Source organism: Anas acuta, chromosome 8 (genome assembly GCF_963932015.1).
Source record: "Anas acuta chromosome 8, bAnaAcu1.1, whole genome shotgun sequence".
Taxonomy (NCBI): Eukaryota; Metazoa; Chordata; class Aves; order Anseriformes; family Anatidae; genus Anas; species Anas acuta.
The window spans coordinates 6898474-6919367 of record NC_088986.1 but is presented as its reverse complement, the minus strand read 5'-3'; the positions used below and the strand labels follow the sequence as shown (position 1 = coordinate 6919367).

The window sequence follows — 20894 nt, the reverse complement described above, 5'->3', positions numbered from 1 at the left end:
TGACCTAAGATGGCTGCTCATTGAGACTGACAAAGCTGGGAACATTTGAAGGGTTGTCCTGTAAATGAAAAAAAGTGTTTCCCCTCTACATTGGTCCGTGTTAGCGTGAGGGGGCATTTATTCTCTCGGAGTCTGCAGGTACTTAAATCCAAAAGGTGTTTTTGTTTGTGTGTTTTCTTAGTACAGGAGTTAAATGTGCGGTTAATATTTAATACTTGCTCATCACATTTTGTGATGAAACACAAAAAAACACCACCACAGAGACACAGATGTGACAAAATGCCTTTTGCTTTTCTCTCTACACTTGGAGTTGTGGGCTCTAAACCCGTGCCCTCCCAGCAACTCCAGGTGCTCAGCACAAAGGCCACCATCTTCGGGGGACCTCTCCTGAGGAACCCGGGGCCGGGGCGGGCCCTTGAGCCCCGGAGAAGCCCAGGACGGACACCCCGCTGTCCCCTCACGGTGCCTGGGCGGCCTTTTCCTCCCCAGCCGCCCGGAAAGCAAACACAACACACACACAGAGCCCCGGGAGGTGGAGCACGGCGGCACCCTCCATTTTGGGGGAGGGCAGAAGCCCCAACCCCGCAGGCAGCAGCCGGGCCGGAGCCCTCTCAGCTCAGCCTGGCCTCATCCCGCCGGGGCCGGGCCGTGCTCCCGGCGGGGCTCGGGGACAGAACCGGGCCTTGTGGCTGCCATCTCGGCCCGGCGGGGCGGAGTGAGAGGAGGAGCCGGGGCGGGCCGTGCGACAAAGCCCAGTGCGCAGCAAGCTGGTGACCAGGAAGCACAACAGCGCCGGGCTGCCGCGGGGCGGGCGGCGGGCGGACCCCAGCTCAGCCCCCGCTGCCCCCCAGCTCCCGGGGCCCCCCGGGGCTGGGAGCCGAACCCTGCCCTGCCCTGCCCAGCCGGGGGTCGGGGCGGCTGCGGAGCGTGCGGGGGAAGGAGGGAGGGCGGCCGGGCTGCCGCTAAGCCGCTTAGGGCCGGGGCTGGCATGAGCCTCCCCGGCGGGGCGGCTGCGGGCTGCGCGCTGCGGCGGGGAGGCTGAGGGCGCCCAGCCGCCGGCGGCGGGGTCCGGCGGAGAAGGCGGAGGGGAAGCCCCGCTCCCGAGGGCCGGGGGGTGGGAGGGGGTGGAAGATGGGGAACTGTCTCAAGTCCCCCACGTCGGATGACATCTCGCTGCTCCACGAGTCGCAGTCGGACAGGGCCAGCTACGGGGACGGGGCTGAGCCGGATCAGGAGCCGCCGCCGCCATATCAGGTACGGGGGGGAGGGGGGGGCGGACCGGGGCCGGGCCGGGCTCCCCGCGGGGCCGGCTCTGCCCCCTCGGTGCCTTCGTCCCGGCGCCGGGCAGCGAGCTGAGGAGCTCCCGGTCCCTGAGGCCGCCCCCCCGGGGGCCGCTGCTTTGTTCGGGCCGGCCTCGAGGCTGGGGTGGGGGGGGGAGCGGCGAGATCCCGGCCCTAATCGCCCAGGGGCCGGGGCCGGGCCCGGAGGGGGAGGCGAGGGCCCGCGGGGGGGGGAGGCTCCGGGTTTCGGCTCCAGAAAGGAGGACCCCGAATTTGGGGCAGTGCCGCTTCCTTTGTTGTCCCTGCCCGGTGACATCACTGGCTGGTGCTGCTCGTTTCTCGGTGCTGGCGAACGGGAGGCCACAGGCACTTGCAGGAGAGCTGCTCTTTGTCTGGCTTTATTTACTCCAGCCTCTGCTCCGCGCTTATTTTTAGCCGGGGCTGATCCGTAGCGGGGAACTTTTTGTAATCCAGTAGATCCTATTCCCTTCGGCTGCCGGGGGGGGACCTGGAAGGGATGGTTTTCCCATTGGATTTTCTGTCTGGAAAGGATATGTTAATGCACATCTTGATGAGTAACCGGGGAGGGAGAAAAATGCTGGGTGTTTTCTGTATCGTAGCCCTCACAGGAGAGGGTAGCGATGCAGAATCCCAGTGCCAGTAGTAACCAGAAGCCTGTTTTTGACCTCTGTTCAATGCGATGGCTCCCCAAAAAGGCAGCTGGACTTGTGGTTGCACTCATCGACTCCTGGTGATCTCCATCCCCGTATATAAAAACATATACAGCTTTAAACAGGCCCTCTGAAGGCTGCACAGCACTAAAAAAAAGAAGAAAACAATACAAGGAAGAATGTCAACAGTATAGCTGCACCTTTTATTCGAGTTTTAAAAGTGTCTTCGTATCTGAAAGGGTGGAATGGAATAGATCAGTGAAATCTAAAAGAAATGACTGCTTGAGACACAAATTCTGGAGGGTGGCTTGAGAGCTCCTTATTGTCAAGGGTGGGAGTTGTTCAGTAGTTGCAGACCTTGACGTATAATTAACAAAATTGCAGGAAGTATTTAACTGGGTAGACGTGTAATCTGCGAGTGCTTTACAAGCTCAAGAATTACAGCTCTGATAGGAAGTCCCTTAAGTGCTCAAGAGGAGCCACATGCGTAGCAGTCATCGGTGATGCAGGGGGACAGCGCTGGTATTGCTTGGCACCGCGTAGCTGTTTGCTTTGCACAAATGCAGGAGCCTAACATTTAGAAGGAATTTCCCAAGATGGGTTATTTTTCTCTGAATTCTGAACTGTCTGACCAATAAAGTGTTTGACAGCAGGTTAATATTTTTAAAGGTCGTGTTGTTCTAAGCTAAACCTCATTGTCCATTCTGTTTAGGAATGCATCGTGTTTTTGTTACAGCGTGGACAGCCAACTTGGTATGTTGATTTTTGTTGCGTTTGCGTCTGCGATTTCTGGGAAGACTTGGAAAAGTCTTTCAAAAGAAAAAAAGCTGTTAGCTCTTGTGAGAGTTGAGAAATCCCATTTTGCAGGCCTTCTCACGTCACCTTCAGTGGTAGATAAGCAGACATCTTCCTCAGCTGCTGGTGTTGTGGTTTTTTAAACAAAGAATTTGTACGTAAGTGTGGATGGTTGACTAAGAAAACTAGACAGTAAAATCAGTGAACTTTCAGACCTCTGTTGTTGAGTAAGTGCATTCATACCCAAACTTTCCACATTTGAATAGAGCAGTCTAGCATTAAGTGATGTGCACACAGGTGTTTGGCTGTCCTGAATGGCACCGCTATCCAAAAACCCCATACATGAATCTACCAATTGCTAAACCCTCACTGTAACATGGTGTTTTGTGCCTCCTCATCAAAATTCAAAGGTTCTTTTTCCGTAAGTCTTAAACCACAGTGATTTGTGACTTTAAAAAGAGACATTACTTACAATGTTGTGCAGTATTTTGTGCACTTCGAGGTTAAGGGGATTGATAACTTTGAATTGTATCAGGCCTAATGCACAGGCCAAATGCTGAACTTGGAGGATTCCTTGTGCTCCATTATTGCTGTTGTGGCTGCAGTAGCTTATGATCTCATTTTAACTTCCAAATGGCAGCTTGGATTCAGGGTTACAAATGGGAATGTAGGAGTTCTGTCCTTATGTGTGATAAATACTTATTTCACAATGTTTTAACCAGAGTTAACATGTACATGAGAACGTACAGACCTGAGGAGGGAAGGCGAGGAAGAGGACAAAGTGAGTTTGAAAACTTGTTTGTGGCAATTGGAGAGTGCGCAAGAAACTGGAAGATTAAAACCTAATTGCTGGAGCTTTAGTCATGAAATAGACGTATTTTGGTTTGCTTCCTTTGGGTTTGCAGCAGTGATGTGCCAACTTCCTGAACAGCTCTTGCAAGGTATGCAAGTGAAGAAAAGGAAGCTTGCTGATGAAGAGGTAAAGATACAGTAGAGAAGGACTTGTATGTCTCTTTTAACTCAAGTCTGTGTTATTCTGACACTTAAAACATGTTAAATTGCCTGGCACTCTTGTGCTGAGGGCATCCATATGGGAATCTAGTTAAGCCATAATTTTTTCAGGTGTTAACTTCTAACAGCAAAACGCGCTTCCAATAGTCACTTCATTATTGCATGTCAAATTTACTTTATGATTGAGTGATATCAGATCACTCAGAAATAAAATTTCTGCTTCCAGAAGTTAGATTGAAAATTGGATTGTCATTGTAATGACATAATGAGGAATATGCCTTCCATTCAGAGGCTCTGCATATACCTGTCTGCTGTCAGTGCACCGTAAGCTACAGGAAGAAGGCTTCAGAGGGAAAACATCTTTTTAAATAGCCATCCAGATTTATGAGAAAGAGGTCCATGAGGACATCAGCCATTTTCCAGAGCATCAAGCTTAAAGGCTAACATGGGAAATAATTAAAACACATACAAAAGAGTGTGTTTGTATGTGTTGCGGGGAGAAGGAAACTATTTTAAGAGTTGACCAGCATTTTCACAGACAGAGGCTGGTTTTGGATGCCTCCATTTTAGAATCCTGGAATTACAACTGTTTTTCTAAGTGCTGAGCACATGCAACTCCATTTCTAACCGGTGAATCTGATTAGGAACAAGTTAGCTTTGGTTTTGTTTCTTCTCAAGTCCTCAAAATTGCGTGTGCTTTCAAGTTTGTTTTTCTTTTCTGTTTGACTTCTTCGCCATCTGTTGGCAATATGCCTTCTGTTTTTTCCACAGAAGTTCACTGTTTTTTTTCCTAGTTTCTCTTTACTTCTAGCAGTTCTTCCCAAAGATTTTATTTTGCAGAACAGATGTGCAACTTCTCTTAATCCTTGTCTCGTATTTCTGTTCTTAAATAGTTCCTTAGCTGCAGAAAACAATTTCAGAGTTTATAGAGCTTTGGAATGTGTTCAGTAAAGTGCAGAATGCATCTTTTCTACCCAAGTTTCTAAAAGGTACTACTGTTGACAACATACACTGCAATATTTTTATATATATTTTTTTAAAATATATATAACACTTGCTAAATTAATAAGCTAAAAGCATGAGAAATAAGTGTAAGTTCTTGGTATTGATACTGAACTCATAAAAGCATGTTTGAAACATTGATAGGGAAGATGGACTGATAAAATGTTTCACCCCTTTATCTGAGGAGATCCAAAGTTAACTTTGGTGCTCAGTACTGCCCTGCGTTGTCTTGGAGGCCCAGATAAAATATTCCAGTGGGTTTTTATTTTTGTTTTTTCTCATTTGAGGGATTCATTTAAACCTTTTGACCTGGATAGTCACTTGATTAGGTTGTAGGCACAAAATGAGAGGAGAGATCAGAAACATGAGCTTAAGCCAACGCTGTGTGCCCATAATCTTCCAAAAGCTGTTGGTGACAGCAGGTTTTGAAAGCACAATTCAGGCTGTCTCATGGCTTCCCCTAAATTGAGGTTGCTGCAATATCCTCTGTGGGCCTGCTCTGTGAAATGAGCATCACTTGCATGCGCTGTGCTCTTGTCCTGGTCCCTCTGTCCTGCGGCACAGCGGTCTGTGCCCGAGGTGCCCTGTGCCCCCCTTCCTGTGCCTGGTGCAGTGCAGGAGATGTGGCCCTGCAGCGTTGCTCCTCTGAGAGCCTGTGAAAGTGCTCAGTCTGCAACTTTTCTCAGTATAGTCTGCTCTGTTTCTGTCTGGAATTTGACACTGTGGATGCATGTATTGGGTGTACTTTGCTCAAAAGAACAAAGCTTTTATTACTCTCTCATCATAACTTATGTACAACGTTGCACTGGAACTGTTAGTGTATATCGGAACGGCATAAAAGGAGGAAAGATGCGATGGAAAAACTCTGCATAACGAGCGCTAGCCATGGAGGAAAAAACAAAACCCAACCAACTAGAAATTTCATGTAAGAGAAATGTGTATATTAAATATTGCACATGCAGTCTTATCATCTTCTCTGCTTGTCCTCCACATCTTGCTAAAGATATGTGTATGAGTTACAATTTAGTTGGCAAAATACTGATGTATCCCCCAATTCCTCATTCTGGTGGAAACTTCAAGGGGGTGCACGCAGGGGGTGTCTGCCTGTTCACGTGTGCCTTCTGACATCGCGGGTGTAGGTGGCCATCAGCTGCAACGAGAAGAGCGATGGAGGAGCTGAAGCTTAGGATTTGCTGCACGGAGGAGAAATGGTAGAGTAAGGCGGTGTTGTGTTGTTTACTTCTTTTTCAAGAATATGATTGCTTAGGCTGCCTTACATAACTTGTTTTCAGAAATGAGCAAGTGCTATATTAATATCTCTAACTGTGAAAGACCGAGCACTGAATGGTGAAGTCAGTTCTGGTAGACTGTTGTGATACAGCTTGGACAGCTGCATTGGGAAAACCTGGGATTCCTCAGTATCTTACGGGGCTGTTCTGGTAAATTGTGTGCATGTGCAAGCAATAGCAAACTGTTTTGCTTTAAATATCTGTAGAGGGATATTCAATTTATTCATGAAATATATGTATGAAATAGAAATGAAATAAGCGTAGTAATGAAATACATATATTACGAACTCTGTGGTTCATAATAGCATTCAATATAATTTCATTATTGAGCAATACGCTGTGCATGTCTGAAGAACTTAGCAAGTCATGTAGATAACTTTGTTGCTACTAATGAGTGCTAGATAGAAAGTTTTCCGTGGGTGGTGAGTGTGGAAACTCCTTTCTGGGCAGTATTTATTTAAAACAAAAAAATTGTGCACCTGTATTTCCAGTCTTAATGCATGGTGGTTTCAGGTAGGCTGCCAGGCTGGCTGAGCGCTGCTGTCTTCATCTTGCTAGTGAAAGGAGCTGAGGGGTAGGGATAAGGGGAGGAGGGGCAGAAGGGCAAATCTGAAGATAAAGGATACCAGCTGGTATTGCAAAGCTAGATAATTTTTTTTTTTTTGGTGTAATAATAGTGAAAGTAGCATTTTAAAATTGTTTTTAATGGATGTTCTAATGAGCATTGGCTGAATATTGGAGTTCTCTGCAGCTTAAAATAGATCTCAGACTCCGGTCAGTTATAAATACCCGTTGGGCATGGCTAGAAGAAATGGGATGTGTATGCTGACGTTTGAGTTCTGTGTTAACACTTCCTAATTATGAATATTGGAGTCAATTTCTAGCCTACTATAGTTGAGTCAGCAATCGGCAAGGATCTGTCCCTAACCATTTGGCCAGGAGGTTTTGCAAGAGGAATTCAGAAAAGAAGATAATGTGTTTATAGCCCTATCTGACGGGATGCTGGTCGCTGTGTTGCACGTGTTTCCCCAAGGAACGTCCAAGTTGGACCAAGCTCTTAGGCAAGGTCTGTCCCTGTCTGCTGTGTCACTGCTCATCACTTTGATGAAGGAAAGAGGCTTGGCTTAATGAACACTGTCAGAGACCCTGTTAACGTTTCTAGGCAAACTGGTTGCAGAATGTAAGGGCAAGAAACTAAAAATAACACTGCTTGCCAGGGACAGGCTGGTATCTGCCAGTCGCAGTGCCTGTCCTTACTGTTGCCTCCCCACGGACACACGGAGAAACGTATTTATGTTTTGAGGAGTTAATGGGCTGCGGAATAGACTAAAGCAAATCAACCGTGACTTTTCTATGAGCTAATGAAACAGTTCCTAAGAGACCAGGGAATTACAAAATGAGCAGGTTTTTAGGGATGTCATGGCTGAGTTAGAGTAAAACGTCTTCAGGGGAAAAAAGCTGGCAAGTCACTGTTCTTTGCCTCTTTGACTCTGGAAGGCAAAGCAAGCTCCTGTCTGGATTTAGACTGCAAGAAAAATTTGCCCTGACACCGTGAAAGTCTCAGAAGTGAGAGATACGTCGTGCTTCCTGAAGGTAGGATGTGTTTTTGTAGAAGATGCCATCCTTCAGCTCGTTCTGCCAGCCTTGGGGGGCAACTGTCACCAGCAGGAAAATGCAGCAGCCACCTGGCCTGGCAGAGGGGAGTTGATGTAGAGCTTCTTGGTGGGCAAAACCTGAGTCCACGTGTAGCTTCCTGCTGGGTGAAACTGTGGATTTCAACAATAATAAAATCACTTGAGCAGCCCTAGCGTAAGCCATAGTCATTCTTAGTTCAGCCTGCTGTTCAGTTTGTAACTTCTGGGAAATCACTTAACTGGTCTGTGCTTTAGTTTCCTCATCTGTAAAATGAGGAGCAATAAAGCTTATCTTTAGTGCAGACATGCATAGTAATTTAATTCATGTTTGTAAAGTGTTCTGTGATAATTTGATTTTAATAAAATAATATTCCTCCGTTACAAAATGAACCTCTGCAGGAATTTACAACAAATCTGCTGCTGTAGAGAGGGAGCTTTATCAGAAGATCTGGTTAAGACAATAGATGTCTCCTAAAATCTGTTCTGGAATCCGATAATTTAGTTTTTATTTGGCAGCCCGTGTTCCAGATGCTCGATTAGTAGGAATGAGCAGGCTGTGGAGATGGTAATAAAAAATCTTGCCTAATCAGGATAATGAATCTTCATTATCCGCGGAGATCCAGCATTCTTTGAGGCATGCCAATCAAAACAAACAACACCACCCTCCCCAAAATCCAGGACCACCTTGTGTTTAGGAAGCTGTTGCATTTCCCGTGTGTGCTGCCAGTTCACTGATGGGATCTGCAGATGCTGCTGGCCATACAGCTGCAGTTCGGTTTCAGAACCACGGAAAATAAACTAGTTTTGTGTTTTGAAGAGATAATGGTCTGCAGAATGGGCTACAGCAAAGCGGCCGTGACTTTCCTATGAGCTAATGAAACAACTTCCAAGAGACCGAGGAGTTGCAAGGAATGGTTGCTTTATTTACCAGTCCTCCACAGGAATCTCTGTCGGCCACTCTTGTTTCTCGACAACGAAGAAGAAAGTTACAATGCCGGTGGCAGAAAAGCTGCTGGGCCACAATCCACGAACAGTGACATGGACAAACAACAGATGCGTGCAGCAACTGGAGGAGAAGATAAAAGAGCCTTCCTTTCAACCACAGTTGCGTCAGCCAAATCACAACCAGCTGGTTTATTGCACTGGACGTTTCTGCTGAGCCATCAGAAAGCTCGCGCAAGCTCCCTGCTTCGTACACGTGCATGTATGCATGAAACTGTACCAAAGGCTAGTCTGATTTCTGAGCCTCTCCTCCTGCCTGTCTTTAGCCACTGCTTTAGTTCAGGCCCTGAAGTGCCTGAGGGAGGACTGAAACTGTGGGAGGAATGGGAGAAACTGTGACTCAGGAAATTCAGTTCCTCCCTTAGCCCCAGCATGCAGCGATGCATGTGCAGACTATTATCTCTGCAGTAATGAAACCTGTTTCCCGTGATCGTAGTTTTTGGACACTGAAGAGGCCTCCATGTCCTCCCTTCTGCTTTTTCCCCACCCAGAGCAGTTTGTGTTTCTGGAGGCGCAGTTCAGAAGCAGTCCCTGTGCTCAGTTCACTGAACTCAAAGGCCAAGTATCTGCAGAGACAACCTCGTCCTCAAAGATGAATCTCAGCTGGCTGACAGTGCTGAGTTTTCCAGAGCTTAACCCATGTGCCATTAGAGTTTGGACTGCTAAGAGAAGTCCTAGAAGCATCAAGGAAATGCCTTTTTTATGACTAATAAAAATCCAACCAAGTCACATGAATATCCAGTGTAAGTAAAAACCCGTTCGGCGCTGTTTCAAAGGGTGGTAATCACCTCTCCTGCAGTCGTGATTAAAACCACCAAAACTTTGCCAGATACTGTCAGCTTCATGAATTCTAAGTTTTTTCATGGCAAAACTGATTTAAAAAGAAATGGCCAAATAGATGATAGACCAGAAATATCTGCACATAAAATACATGTACTTGGACAGTATTTTGTAGGTGCTGTATGGTTCTCTGTGGTCCTCACTGCTACCACTTTGTGTGGCTCTTCTGATGACTCTGTACAAGCTCTAGCCAGAAGGAATTGGAACAATATTTATCTGCCTTTATTTATTCCTCTAAGGTGCACCTGGGTAGGTAGGGATACAAATCCCTTATGACTCAGTGTGTGAATGTCGCAGAATCAGGTGAGGCTGGGCACTCTTGCCCTTTCTCTTTTAGAGCTGCAGGAGACTTGGATCTAAGAGATCAAAGTGCATCGGACTCCGTCATTTCAATATCTACAGGACAGTATAACGCATGACTACTCGGGGATGATGCCTCTGTGTCTGACTTTTATTCATCATTGTAATTAAACCCAGATACAGAGCTTGTTCTGCGCACTGAACGTTAATCACAGCGTTTTATTAACACAGTCGTTGAAATTGTAATTCAGACAGCTTGACTTTGCAGTATAGATTAAGACCAATATTTATTTTGTCTGAATAAATGCATTTTATTTGAAGATCAGAGAGAGAAGTGATTGCTCCTGGGTTTTGAACAAACAGGTGTAAGAACTGCTTGACTGCAGACAGCCAACTGTGAAACTGGTTTGGTCTGTACTGTTGCTTAACAGAAAGCAGTTAACTGCTGAATTCAGTGGAAACTGTATAAAAGGCTCAGACTGGCAAACAAATGCTGAAACTCCAGATTTAGCTGAGACAAAATTAATATCTTAACACTTGTAGACTGTATTTTTTTCATGCTAATAGTACTTGCTCAATTGCTTCGCCAGTTTCTGATGTTTGGGGATTTCTCTTGGTTGTTTTCTGTTTAGGTATTACAGTTTGTATTGCAGTTGCATCTGTCTATCTTCAGTTTAGGTTATGAGATATGACTAAGTCATCGCTTTTAGTGTCTGCTTCATGAGGTTCTGTAGTGGTACATCTTCATTTGGGGACCTTGAGGCAGTCGTGGATTGTCTTGTGAAGAGTGGCGTTCTTGGAAGTATATTGACCTTCTTGGAAGGAAACATTATCACTTGTAAATCTCAAGAAAAAATACTTAATTTAAGTATTAGTTCTTTTCTAGGTTAATGATTTTTCACCTCTGAGACCCTGGATGTGTGAGGCTCTATAAGCTGCGTTACAGTGCTCACAACAGCAAAGTCATAAAATCCCATCTGTAGTCATCAAGTAGAGAATACAGGTCCACACGCCTCTGCTGCAGATTTCTTCAGAGGTCTTGCAAATGAGAAAAGAAGAAAAAGCACCGCATAGGTAGTGTTGCTTTAAGGTCTGTCCTGAGCCAAGAAAACGTGTCAGCCTGCTCTGGTAATGGCACAAAGCAAACCTTAGCTAGCAGCACCTGGGGATGCAGCATGGTCGAAGCTCCAGTGGCTGTGGTGGCCATGTGCCCTCTGCCAGCTGGATCGGGTGGGATGGCCTCAGGCCCAAAACCTGAGTGAGCTGCCCCATTGCTCTGCCACCCTGCCTTCAGCTGGGCATAGTGCTGTGATACGTAGTCTGCTGGAATGGGTGCGTCTGGTAACTCAGGTGCAGCTCTGCTTTTCATGGAGTCCTTTCAGCCACTCATCTACAAGAACCAAAAGTGAGGTGCCAGAAGAGATTTCTTTTCACTGTTTGAATTTAGGCAAACTGTGGAATTTTTAATAAGTTAGGTTTTGTTTGATTTACTGTGTGGCTAAACTAGGAAATAAATTCACCGAAGAATGCCCATTCCTTTTGTAAATATTGTGGCTTTATTGACGTGCAGGAGGTGGAGTGAGCTGTGCAGAGACACCATGTTAAATATGAGGAGTTTTATTTTACAGAATCCTCCAGAAGAATCTTTTATGAAAGAAAAAATAGTATGCACTTGCACAAAAATAAAACTTCACGCTTCAAGTAATTTTTGTTTTCCTCTATAAACTGTAATCTTCCCTCTTGTTCAGTGAGTAACCTGTTTTTGTTACCTCTCAGAAGAAGCAAGATGACCCAGATTTAGAGCTTCCTGGAGAAAAGTTCGTTTCACCCTATATATAGTTTCTCCTGAGGTCTCTTCATGTGGCTAAAGCTGTCACCTACTCTGAGCTGGTAAACTGAGGATAAAAGAGCTGTAGTTTTATGCTGAGGTTGGAAAGAAGGGTGTGTTATCCTTATTTTTCTTTTTTTGCTGTCTATTAAATTTTATGTACACACCATTATCTCGATTCCACTGTAGTCAAGGTAAGACTTTCAAACTCCCAGCTGCAATATCAAGAACTTAATGTCTGTTTCTTTCAGCTTTATGTCTGCTTAGTGTCCTGTGGACGAGTAATGACCAATTACCTCTTCATTAAAGAGCAAGTTGGATCAAGCGTTTGTGCTGGCAAGAATTTCTGCAGTGGACTCAGACTCAGACTGTGGTCTCGCGGGGTTAGTGCCTGCTTCTCCCTAGTCAGATGGCACAGGCTGTTTTTCTTTTTGGAGATTTCCCTAAGCACTTGAGCTGCTGCGGTGGTGTTTTCATATCGAGAAGCAAAAGCTGGGAAAGTGGTAGTAACAGCCATGTAACAGATGCTTCCAAACAGGTTGTTGGTGTTGAGGGATCAGACAAATGTTTCCATCTAGTCAAGCAGCCAGAGTACTGCAGATGGAAGGAAATTCATCTATCCTTTTGTCAGGGTAAGACATTTTCTTAAATAGAGGGGAATTTATCTGATTTAGTGTGTCAGTAACTTGAGCTGTTTGGGCTTGTACAGTATTTCTGGGAGAGAGGGGTACTTTCCTTGTCTCTAAAGAAAGTGCTGCTGTGTCATGAAACCCAATACTCCTGTCCCGGGGCCTCGGCTACACCAGGGGCCAACGCCAATTAAAACCATATATGCCCCTGTGGTAGTGTGTGTGTGTACCTCAGGCATGTGGGGGGATGAGAATCTGCGTTCACTTAACTTGATTTAATACAGGATTCCGTTCCACCTCTTAAAAATAATGGCTCTGATAGACTGTACCAGGCAGCGAATGCAGCTGAGGCCAAGGAAAAGACTCGGGAGCCCTCCCTGTGTTCAGCATACCATGGGCTGAAATACAGGCTGAAACGCGGTGTGCCTTGGGATCCATCTGCACGGCGTGCTTCCGTGTTTCTGATGCAAGGAAGTCAGGTCTAACTCCTTGCTGCTGCCAGAGTGGATTGTTTCACCTTTCCCTCCTGCTTTCCTCTTACAGCCACGTGCTCCCTGGTCCCTTTCTGGTAGCTTTGGTATGTCTCTGATCCCTCGGTGTGTCAGCTCACACCATTAAGGCATCTGAGACAAGTTCTCTCTCATTTTCCTCTGTCAGCTTTAGTGGGCCAAACTGACATCCTGGTGGAGGTCGGATTTATCTGCACTTCTTGCAGTCTATACGTTCAGTTTTGCTTTGTGGCGTCTCTGGAAACGTCTAGAGATGACAGCTATGTTCTATTTCCACAAAATGGTACAGGATTTTTGACTTCTCCATAGAATATAGTTGGACTCAACTGCATACCAGAGCATGCGCGGAACGGAAGCCTGATATTAGTTTGGACAGCGAGTGCATCTGGGAACGGTCTGTGCATAAAATGCGCTGCAAGTTTGCCACTGCTGACTTCAGAGGGGCAGTGGTTGCAGCTGCAGGGATTATGGTGCTTTGGGACAAATCTCCAATGTAGACAAAACCTTAATGCTGTTCTTAATTGTGATCTTCCTGTTTAAAAGCAAGCAAACAAAAAGAACAGAATGAAAGAATATAAAGCTGTCTGCCACAACTGCTGTTAACGGAGCTTAGGTGCATTTCCTTGCTGCTTTTTTTTTTTTTTTTTTTTAAAGAAACTTCGCTAACATTAGCTAACAGTTCATGAGTATATTTGGTGAGTACAGGAATCGGTGAAGACTTTCACAGCCTGTTCATGTTGTGCAGCAGACTGTGATCTCCCTTGGGACGCGAATGATTACAGTAACATCATTCATTTGCATTGTGGGGTGCTGCTGTGCCTCTTCCCTCACACAAGCCTTCCAGTTATTGCTGCGTGGATTGTTTCCAAAGCCTGAATATAACTTGGCAAGCCCTGTCAGTACTGTTAAGAGTTTGATTACCTTTGTGCATATGTATGTGAGGACTGCCAGGGTATGTGGCTTTTAATGAAACAACCTCCCTGTTGTCTAAAACGGTTAGAATTAAGAAATTATATGATTATACAACAGCAGAAGCTAAACTAGCCGTCTCAATGAAGCAGTCCTGTTTTACATGTTGTGACTTCTTACTCTAGCTCGGTGTGCCTCAGGAGACTGGTGGTTTCCTATCAAAGCCAGTTGTACTTACAGCAAGTTGAGGGACAAAACCCTGTTTCAAGAAGTAAATTTGAGAAGCAAATCAGGCTTCTTTTTCTCACGTCTGCTCATGCAGTGTTAGCAACTCTTGCGAAGTTTGTAGCTCTGCCATCCTCTCACACGGATCGCACCTCCTTGCTCAGTGTCTTTGTCCTCAGTTTTCTGAACTGAGAGCTAGCAACACTGGACACAGGCGGTAAAGAGCAAATTTACAGCTTTTTTGGATCTCATGAGCTATGTCAGGGCAGGCGTACTTCTTGGCTTAGAGACCCACAGGAACAGCCCATGGGCCACCCAAGGCTGGGGCCACAGGGCTGCCCTCCCCTGCTGGTAGCTAGGAAGCAGAGGGCTGCTGGGCTGTGCTGGGCTGTAGGAGTGGGGCTCAAGCAGCACAAGTAGGTTTGTGAGGCTGGAGATTTCCGTATGGGGTGGGACTTCCAGCTAGTGCACTGTCAGCAGGTTTCTCCAGCTGCTTTGTCTCCTGCCTCGACCTGTCAAGTGTGCTGCAGGAAGCAGGGTTTGCCCCCAAACCGCCGTGCTTCTGCTGCAGGTGGTTTCCAGCAGCAGGCCAGCAGAACCCCAGCAGAGGTCAGGCCAGGTCTGCTGCTCTTCCTGGCGAGGAGGAAGGACTTGGGTGTGCTTTCAGGCTCCTGCCATGTGCAGTGCTGAACCTGAATGTATCCAAAGCTGCAGAATCCATGCAGGCCTCTATAGCTGGGTTGGGTGAATAGAGGAGTCAGAACTCCCTGGTGAACTGAACGGAGTAATTGCTGTGAAATTGCTAATTCAGTGTATGCTGGAGGACCCTGTCTATAGCTAGATCACAAAATCAAAGGCTTTTTCTCAGCAGTTGTGCTGATTTCCAGAGCTAGTAATGCAAAATGATTTTTTCCAAAAATGTATGTTCTCATTCTTAAACCTTTTCTTTTCTTAGTGTCTTAAACTTCTAGGTGGAGTCACTCATGAGAGCATCTGCAAGCATTTATAATAACTTCAGCAAAGCAGTGCTCAGATTTAATGAGCTCTGCCTTCTCTTTTATTTAAATTGGGTTGAGTTAGATATGATGAGTATTGTTGCTAGTTATTATACTACATCATAGATTGCATTAATTTGGATATCAGCCCTGGTCGTTATGGTACTAGAATTTGCATATTGAGGAGCGTATGAGTAGCTCTTGGGCTGGTGGCTGAATAAGGGGAAGGGTGGGTAGTCAGTCATATTCCCAGCAAAGTTCTTTTCTGCAGACAACATATAATTTTTGCAATAAGCTGATCAAGCTCTGCCCTTACTACTTCTGCAGGGAGCCTCTTGATCAGCCAAGAACTAAGGCTCAAGAAGCTATTTTGCATTTCTAGATATTTATGGCCAGCTTGAACCTGTTATTTTTGTACCAAACAGATCTTTAGTTGTTTTTCTTTTTCTGATGTTTACTCTCCTAGTTTATTTGGAGCTCAGTCGTGTATCCCTTTCTGCCTTTGTTTTTCTAGGCTAATGCTTCTATTTTTATTTTGTTTGTCAGTGGATATAATATTCAAGAAACTTGGTTTATCTGAAAAACAAAATCTATCTCATCCAGAGTCACTGGCACTTTTATTTAAAAAAAAAAAAAGGTTAAAGCAAGGCATGTTTGAAGTGATGGAAGGGTCAATGACTGACTGCTCCGCATCTTGCAGTGCATTTTGATAATGGAAGTAATAAAAATATTTAGTTTAAACCTGCAGAATGAGCAGCTCAGAGGTCCAAGGGACAAGCACCTGAGTGTGCTCCCAGCCTTTACCCTCTCTCACTAGACTAAACCAGTTTACATCATGCTAGACATCACCAGGAGCAGAGCATTGTGTGAACTGATACAAAGTCAGGACCAGGCCTATATGGTATTTCAAGACTTAATTTCTATACAAAGCTTCAGCTGAGCAATGAGTTTCTTTAACCAGCTATGGCAGTCTGAAATTGCTGCATTGGGCTTTCAGCAGATTTCCCTTGAAGACCATCAGGCTCCTGGACAGAGCTGTGCCCAGCTCTTTCTGCCCCCAGGGAGTTGCCTAGAGCTGCCCATCTCCCCGCGTTGTTTCTGCCTCTGGTGCCTGATGCAAAACAACTGAGAGAACAAAAATCTGTTAGCTGCAGCAATTTCTGTTAGTCTCTTTGCTGTAGTGGAGATTAGCCTATAGGAGAGGTGGTATCCCAGATAAAGCTGAGCATTTAGACTGCTTTTATTACCTTGTCTGTTGGCTCAGAGATTACTTGGGAAATCTGATGACCGTGCAGAAGCACGTCCACCTTTGTGGTGCAACTGTCCTCTCTCAAAGAGACGCATTTAGGATAGGTGTCCTTCTGGAAATCATCCAGGGAGCTTCAGGGGAGAGTAAAGTCCCGATTGTATTTGGTACGTATGTTTTTGTTTCTGCATTTAAATGCTCAAGAAGAAAAATGCAGCCACAGACTTCTCCCTCCTTAGTGTCAGGATTCGGTACACCCAGCCCCAGCGGGACGGAGCGGTGTTCAGACACAAGCCTCTGGTAAAATTTCTGCTTTGTTGGGGTTTTTTGGAATAACCTGAAATTAAAATAAGCCATGGTCTCCCAAGTTCTGTGGTAATGTTGAAAAGGGATTTGTGGTTGGAAATGCTTCATGAGAGCATTGCTGACAGGGTGCAGCCTAGCAAAGGAGTTTTAAGTAATCTAGAAAGATAACTAAAATATTTCTGTAGTAATTGAGTGACTGTACTTCTCATGCAGCTAGAATCCCAACAAGAAGCTTTCCACCTTTTTCTTCTGTTTAAACCTCTCTAGCTACTACAGTTATCTCTGTAGTTACCCAAGTAACAAGGCATGTTCTAGACTAAATGTCATAAATTAAACCTAAAAAACTCCCAGGGTTTTCTTGATAGCTGTTTTGTTGTGGCTCTTTTTTTTTTTTTTTTTTTTTGACACAATAACAAACTGAGTACCTCCAGACTTGCTGTCTCAGAGCTCTCCATCTGTACCTCGGTGTTACTCCATTTTGGTATTCTATCATGACTGGGGTTTGTGTGAACTGGCAAAGTGTCTTTTAGTGATTGTGTGGGTTGTAGTAGGGCATGGTTATTCCACATCAAACGTTAAGAGGATAAGGTAAGTGAAAGTATTTCTTTACATCTTCATAATACCCGAAACAGTGTGGGTAGTGTCATGTTGTACGGTGTTCACTTCTGTCTGTTAGTGGCCCCAAAAGCAGCGAGTAGCTCGCCTGCGTGAGCTGTGCTTCAGTGCATGGCTGGGGAGGTCGTGTGTGCACGTGTCCAAAGCAGAGGATTTGAAAGTCACCTGTAACAATCTTGGGAAATGAATGCTTTTAAATTGGCACAGGTAGCCGCCTTATTTCAGTGGGATTTCATTCTCAACCCCAACCTGAAGTGACGTATTTAGCACCGTGTCAGCTGTTGGGGATTTCTGATGCATTCCACCTAACGCGGAGAGCCCCTGACTGCATGTGGGGGAGCTCAGGCCGTGCTGGGCGCCCTGAAGTCTTGCAGCTGTTCGGATGTGGGTATTTCAGGGTAAATCAGGCCTTTGTCTTCCCATCAGGCAGTCCATATTCAGAAAAATGACCTCTCTGTATTCACGGCACTCCACTTCAATGGCTTTTCTATTCTTCAGGCCACTGTGGCAGCAGGCCCTGGCCCAGGAGGGCACTTCAGCACGCGCCTCGCTGCCACCAGAGTCCCCGGGCCTGGCGTTCACTTGGCTGCCTCAGGCCAGGGCTTGTTGTGGGCGGCATTTGGCAGCTTCCAGTTGTGCGTTTGTGTGAGCAAGCACAGGGATGGGTCAAAAGCAGGTATTTTGGTGCTGTTCGGAGTGCAGGAGCTGCCTGCATAGAGCTGTATGTCCCTGCTCCTGTGGTGGTGAGGAGAGCGCTTGGTGGGCTTGGCCCCATCAAGGCTGCGTGGCTGTGGTAGCGGTGCGGCCTCAGGTCTTCTTCAGATAGCTGGTCTTAATGCCAGGGAAGCTCTTTCCACGTTCTGTGAAAGCATGTGGAAGCAGGGGGGCAGGCTGGCTGCAGGCAGGTTTTTCTCTCAGTCAGGGCAGACAACACGAGGCACCGCAGCCCCCGGCCCCTCAGGAGCCTGGTCCGGACCCCAGGTGCAGCTCCCTGCTGCTTTGGGCTTCCCTCAGGTCTCACCCAAAAGCACCCACTGTGAAACGGCCTGCGCTGAAATGAGCACAATTGTGCCTTGATGTAAAACAAGCACACCAAGTGAGCCTTGGTGTAAAACAAGCACAGGCAAGATCCAAAGAAGAGTGGTTAAAGAAATAACAGACTAGAAATTTTCATTAGAGGAGAGGTTGCTTATGCAGTTCCTGATGGCCATCGTAGCTTATTCAGCTGTGAAGCTGAACGTCTGCAGCTCATCCTGACTACGCCAGTGAGCGAATGTGTGCCTCATAGGTAACTGTAAAATGGACGGGTGTTTTCTGGGGACAGACTAGGGAGAAAGCAGATGTTCACTGAACTGTCTCTGTGCATTGAAAACTCTAAAATAAGTAGGGAAAATACATTCTGGAAATATTACTCTTGTATAACCAAGTCCTGAGAGAGCTATTTATGATTTTTCTACCTGTTCTTGGCACAGACCTTTTTTCTGTTAGAAGTGGTTTGACAGTTGAATGAGATCACTCTTGGATTTGTGCCCTGCGAGCTAAAAATGCAGAGTCACTGCTTGTGAGGACAAGACTGAGCCGGAAAAAAATAGAAACATTGCCCTTGTGTTCACTGCTAATACTGCACTGGGAAGGAGAACTTCATAATGCTTTAGTATGCCTTAGTTTCCATCCAGTCATTCCCTGCTTTTAGATAGAGCACTGCATTAAAACAAAACAAAAAACCAACGACCAAAAGCAGATTTAGCAATAATAGTTAATGCCTGAGACGTTCCTTCAACATTAATAACTGACCAGCAGAGATGAGCTGATAGCCTGGAGCAATGCCTCTGGCTATTTACTCCTGCTGCTCATTACCTTGGAGCTGAAATAATTACTGTTATTATCAAATGACACCAAATAGCTGAATCGCCTTTTTTGTGTGTTAATTCTCACAGAAGTGGGGCATGGAAGTGGATGTGTGCCTGGGAGAGGGGACTGCATCCTCACAGCGTGTTACCCGGGCTGCGCGTGGGCATCGCCAGTGAAGAAATCCTTTGTGCGCAGCCCAGCGGCCGGTGGTGCTGGCAGCACTACCTGATCCAAACCCCATTCACATGACAGCTCGCAGGGCACACCAGAAGTCAAATGCAGAAGAAGTCACAGGAATCGCACTGCTAGCATTGGGCAGAAGGGAGGGATCCTGTGGGCAGTGGGGACATCATCTCCACACTGGCACACCACAGGGACAGCTCTTCAGGGAGACTCATACTGCATTTAGGTGCCCTGGTGTACAGCAGGTATATTATTAAGTCTGCTTCACGTATCTGTGGCTTTCTAACAAGCTACTGCAGAAACATGCTGAACAACCCCTGTGGCTAAGCCATTGCAAAACCCAGCAGTGACTGTGTCCTTTTACTGGCCTCAGAAAGCTGCTGGATCCTCTGCATGGTCCGGGTCCCTGCTGCATTGCCTCGGCTGAGATTTCAAGTCATGCACATTGATCTTAGGGACGTGCACTTTGTGTTAGAAATTCAGATGCAATTAGTAGGGAATAAAAAGGGCTGCGGATCTGACTGTACCATGGAACTGCCAAGGTGTGGCAGCTTCCTGCTTGAGCAAGCACTTGTAATTGAAGATGGCTTTGTTAAAAACATAATTAAAATATTTCAAATTGAGTACAAAGTTATGATCAAGTAAAGTGTAACACAGATTCCTGAGTTTTGAAATAAACCCTCCTGACACAGGCTGCTTTGCTGGCCGCAAGGTGTCAGAGCAGGTGCCACATGCCAGCAGTCTCTCTGCTGCAGTTTTTTCTTGCTTTGTGGCTACCCAGACCCAGCTCATCACCAGCCCTGTCCATCTCTTGAAGCTCTTCTGTGTTAGGACGAGGATTTTTATCACTTCTTTCTGAAGTCATTTATCCTTAGCAGGACGATTGGGTTTGTACCCTTTCTGCACCAGGTGACAGAGTCCTGCTGTCCTGGACTCCTGCTTGCTGCAAGGCCCGAGGGAAAAATCTCCAACAGTTTTGGTTTTGCTTATCTTTTCTTGTTTGCTCCCCACTTTACTGGACTAGGGCAGTTTGGGTGCTGTGCTCTTGCCTGCTCCCTTAGTAAGGGGAAGGTCTCGGCCAGGCAACTCTGCTGCATTGCCTGTTTTGTACTGGGAAGGAGGGGAGCAGACTGTTTATCTATAAAAAGACCTACCGCGTCCCCTTTCAGACCTCCTTTGTGATGCGTGCTTGTAACTGGGTAGCTACAGGGAAGTATTTAGTGTCATTGCGTAGGATAATACATCAGGAGGCAGATGATCGGAGATAGCTGCTGTTGATCTGTGTGTTTTCGTCATCCGTGTAACCTCTTATCAGCTGAACTGGCACCCCCGGGACGGCTGCACGCAGGGTGATCTTGTCCCAGCTCCGGCTGTTGTGTCTGTCGGGCCTGTTGTAGGAGCCTGGTGTGTGAGGACTTGCATCTGATGCTATGCTTTGGGTGTATGTTGAAACTTGTTTTAGACAAGGCCATTAACTTGTCTTCTGGGTGGCCCTCTTTGCCCTGGGAAGATGCTTGCTGTGTCACGGGGGTGATAATGCTGATCCCAGAGATGAGATCCTTCGTCCCGGCATGTCGCTGAGCCTCTGATGTTCTGTGCACCCTGTACTCCTGCTAAAATGCATTCCTACTTCTGCATATCAATCTTACTCATATTTTTCTGTTATTATGTTTTTATTAGTTTTGAAGGGCTCTTGTACTATGCACTTACATATATACATTATATATATATATATATATACACACACATCTTGTATTTATACACAGAAGCGCAG

At 46.0% G+C, this 20894-nt stretch overlaps 1 protein-coding gene across 2 annotated transcripts in view; it reads left to right on the top strand.

The window, feature by feature from the left end:
- The first annotated feature begins 601 nt into the window (after positions 1–601).
- Positions 602–20894, top strand: part of RNF11 (ring finger protein 11) — a 31619-nt gene continuing 11326 nt past the window's right edge. Inside the window, exon 1 of one of the 2 annotated variants that reach the window (XM_068690198.1) lies at positions 602–1254. In XM_068690198.1, the coding sequence (XP_068546299.1) occupies positions 1132–1254 (123 nt within the window). In that variant the 5' untranslated portion in view covers positions 602–1131. Of the gene's footprint in view, positions 1255–2650; positions 2705–20894 lie in introns of those variants that run through there. The other variant, XM_068690199.1, reaches the window with a different exon arrangement.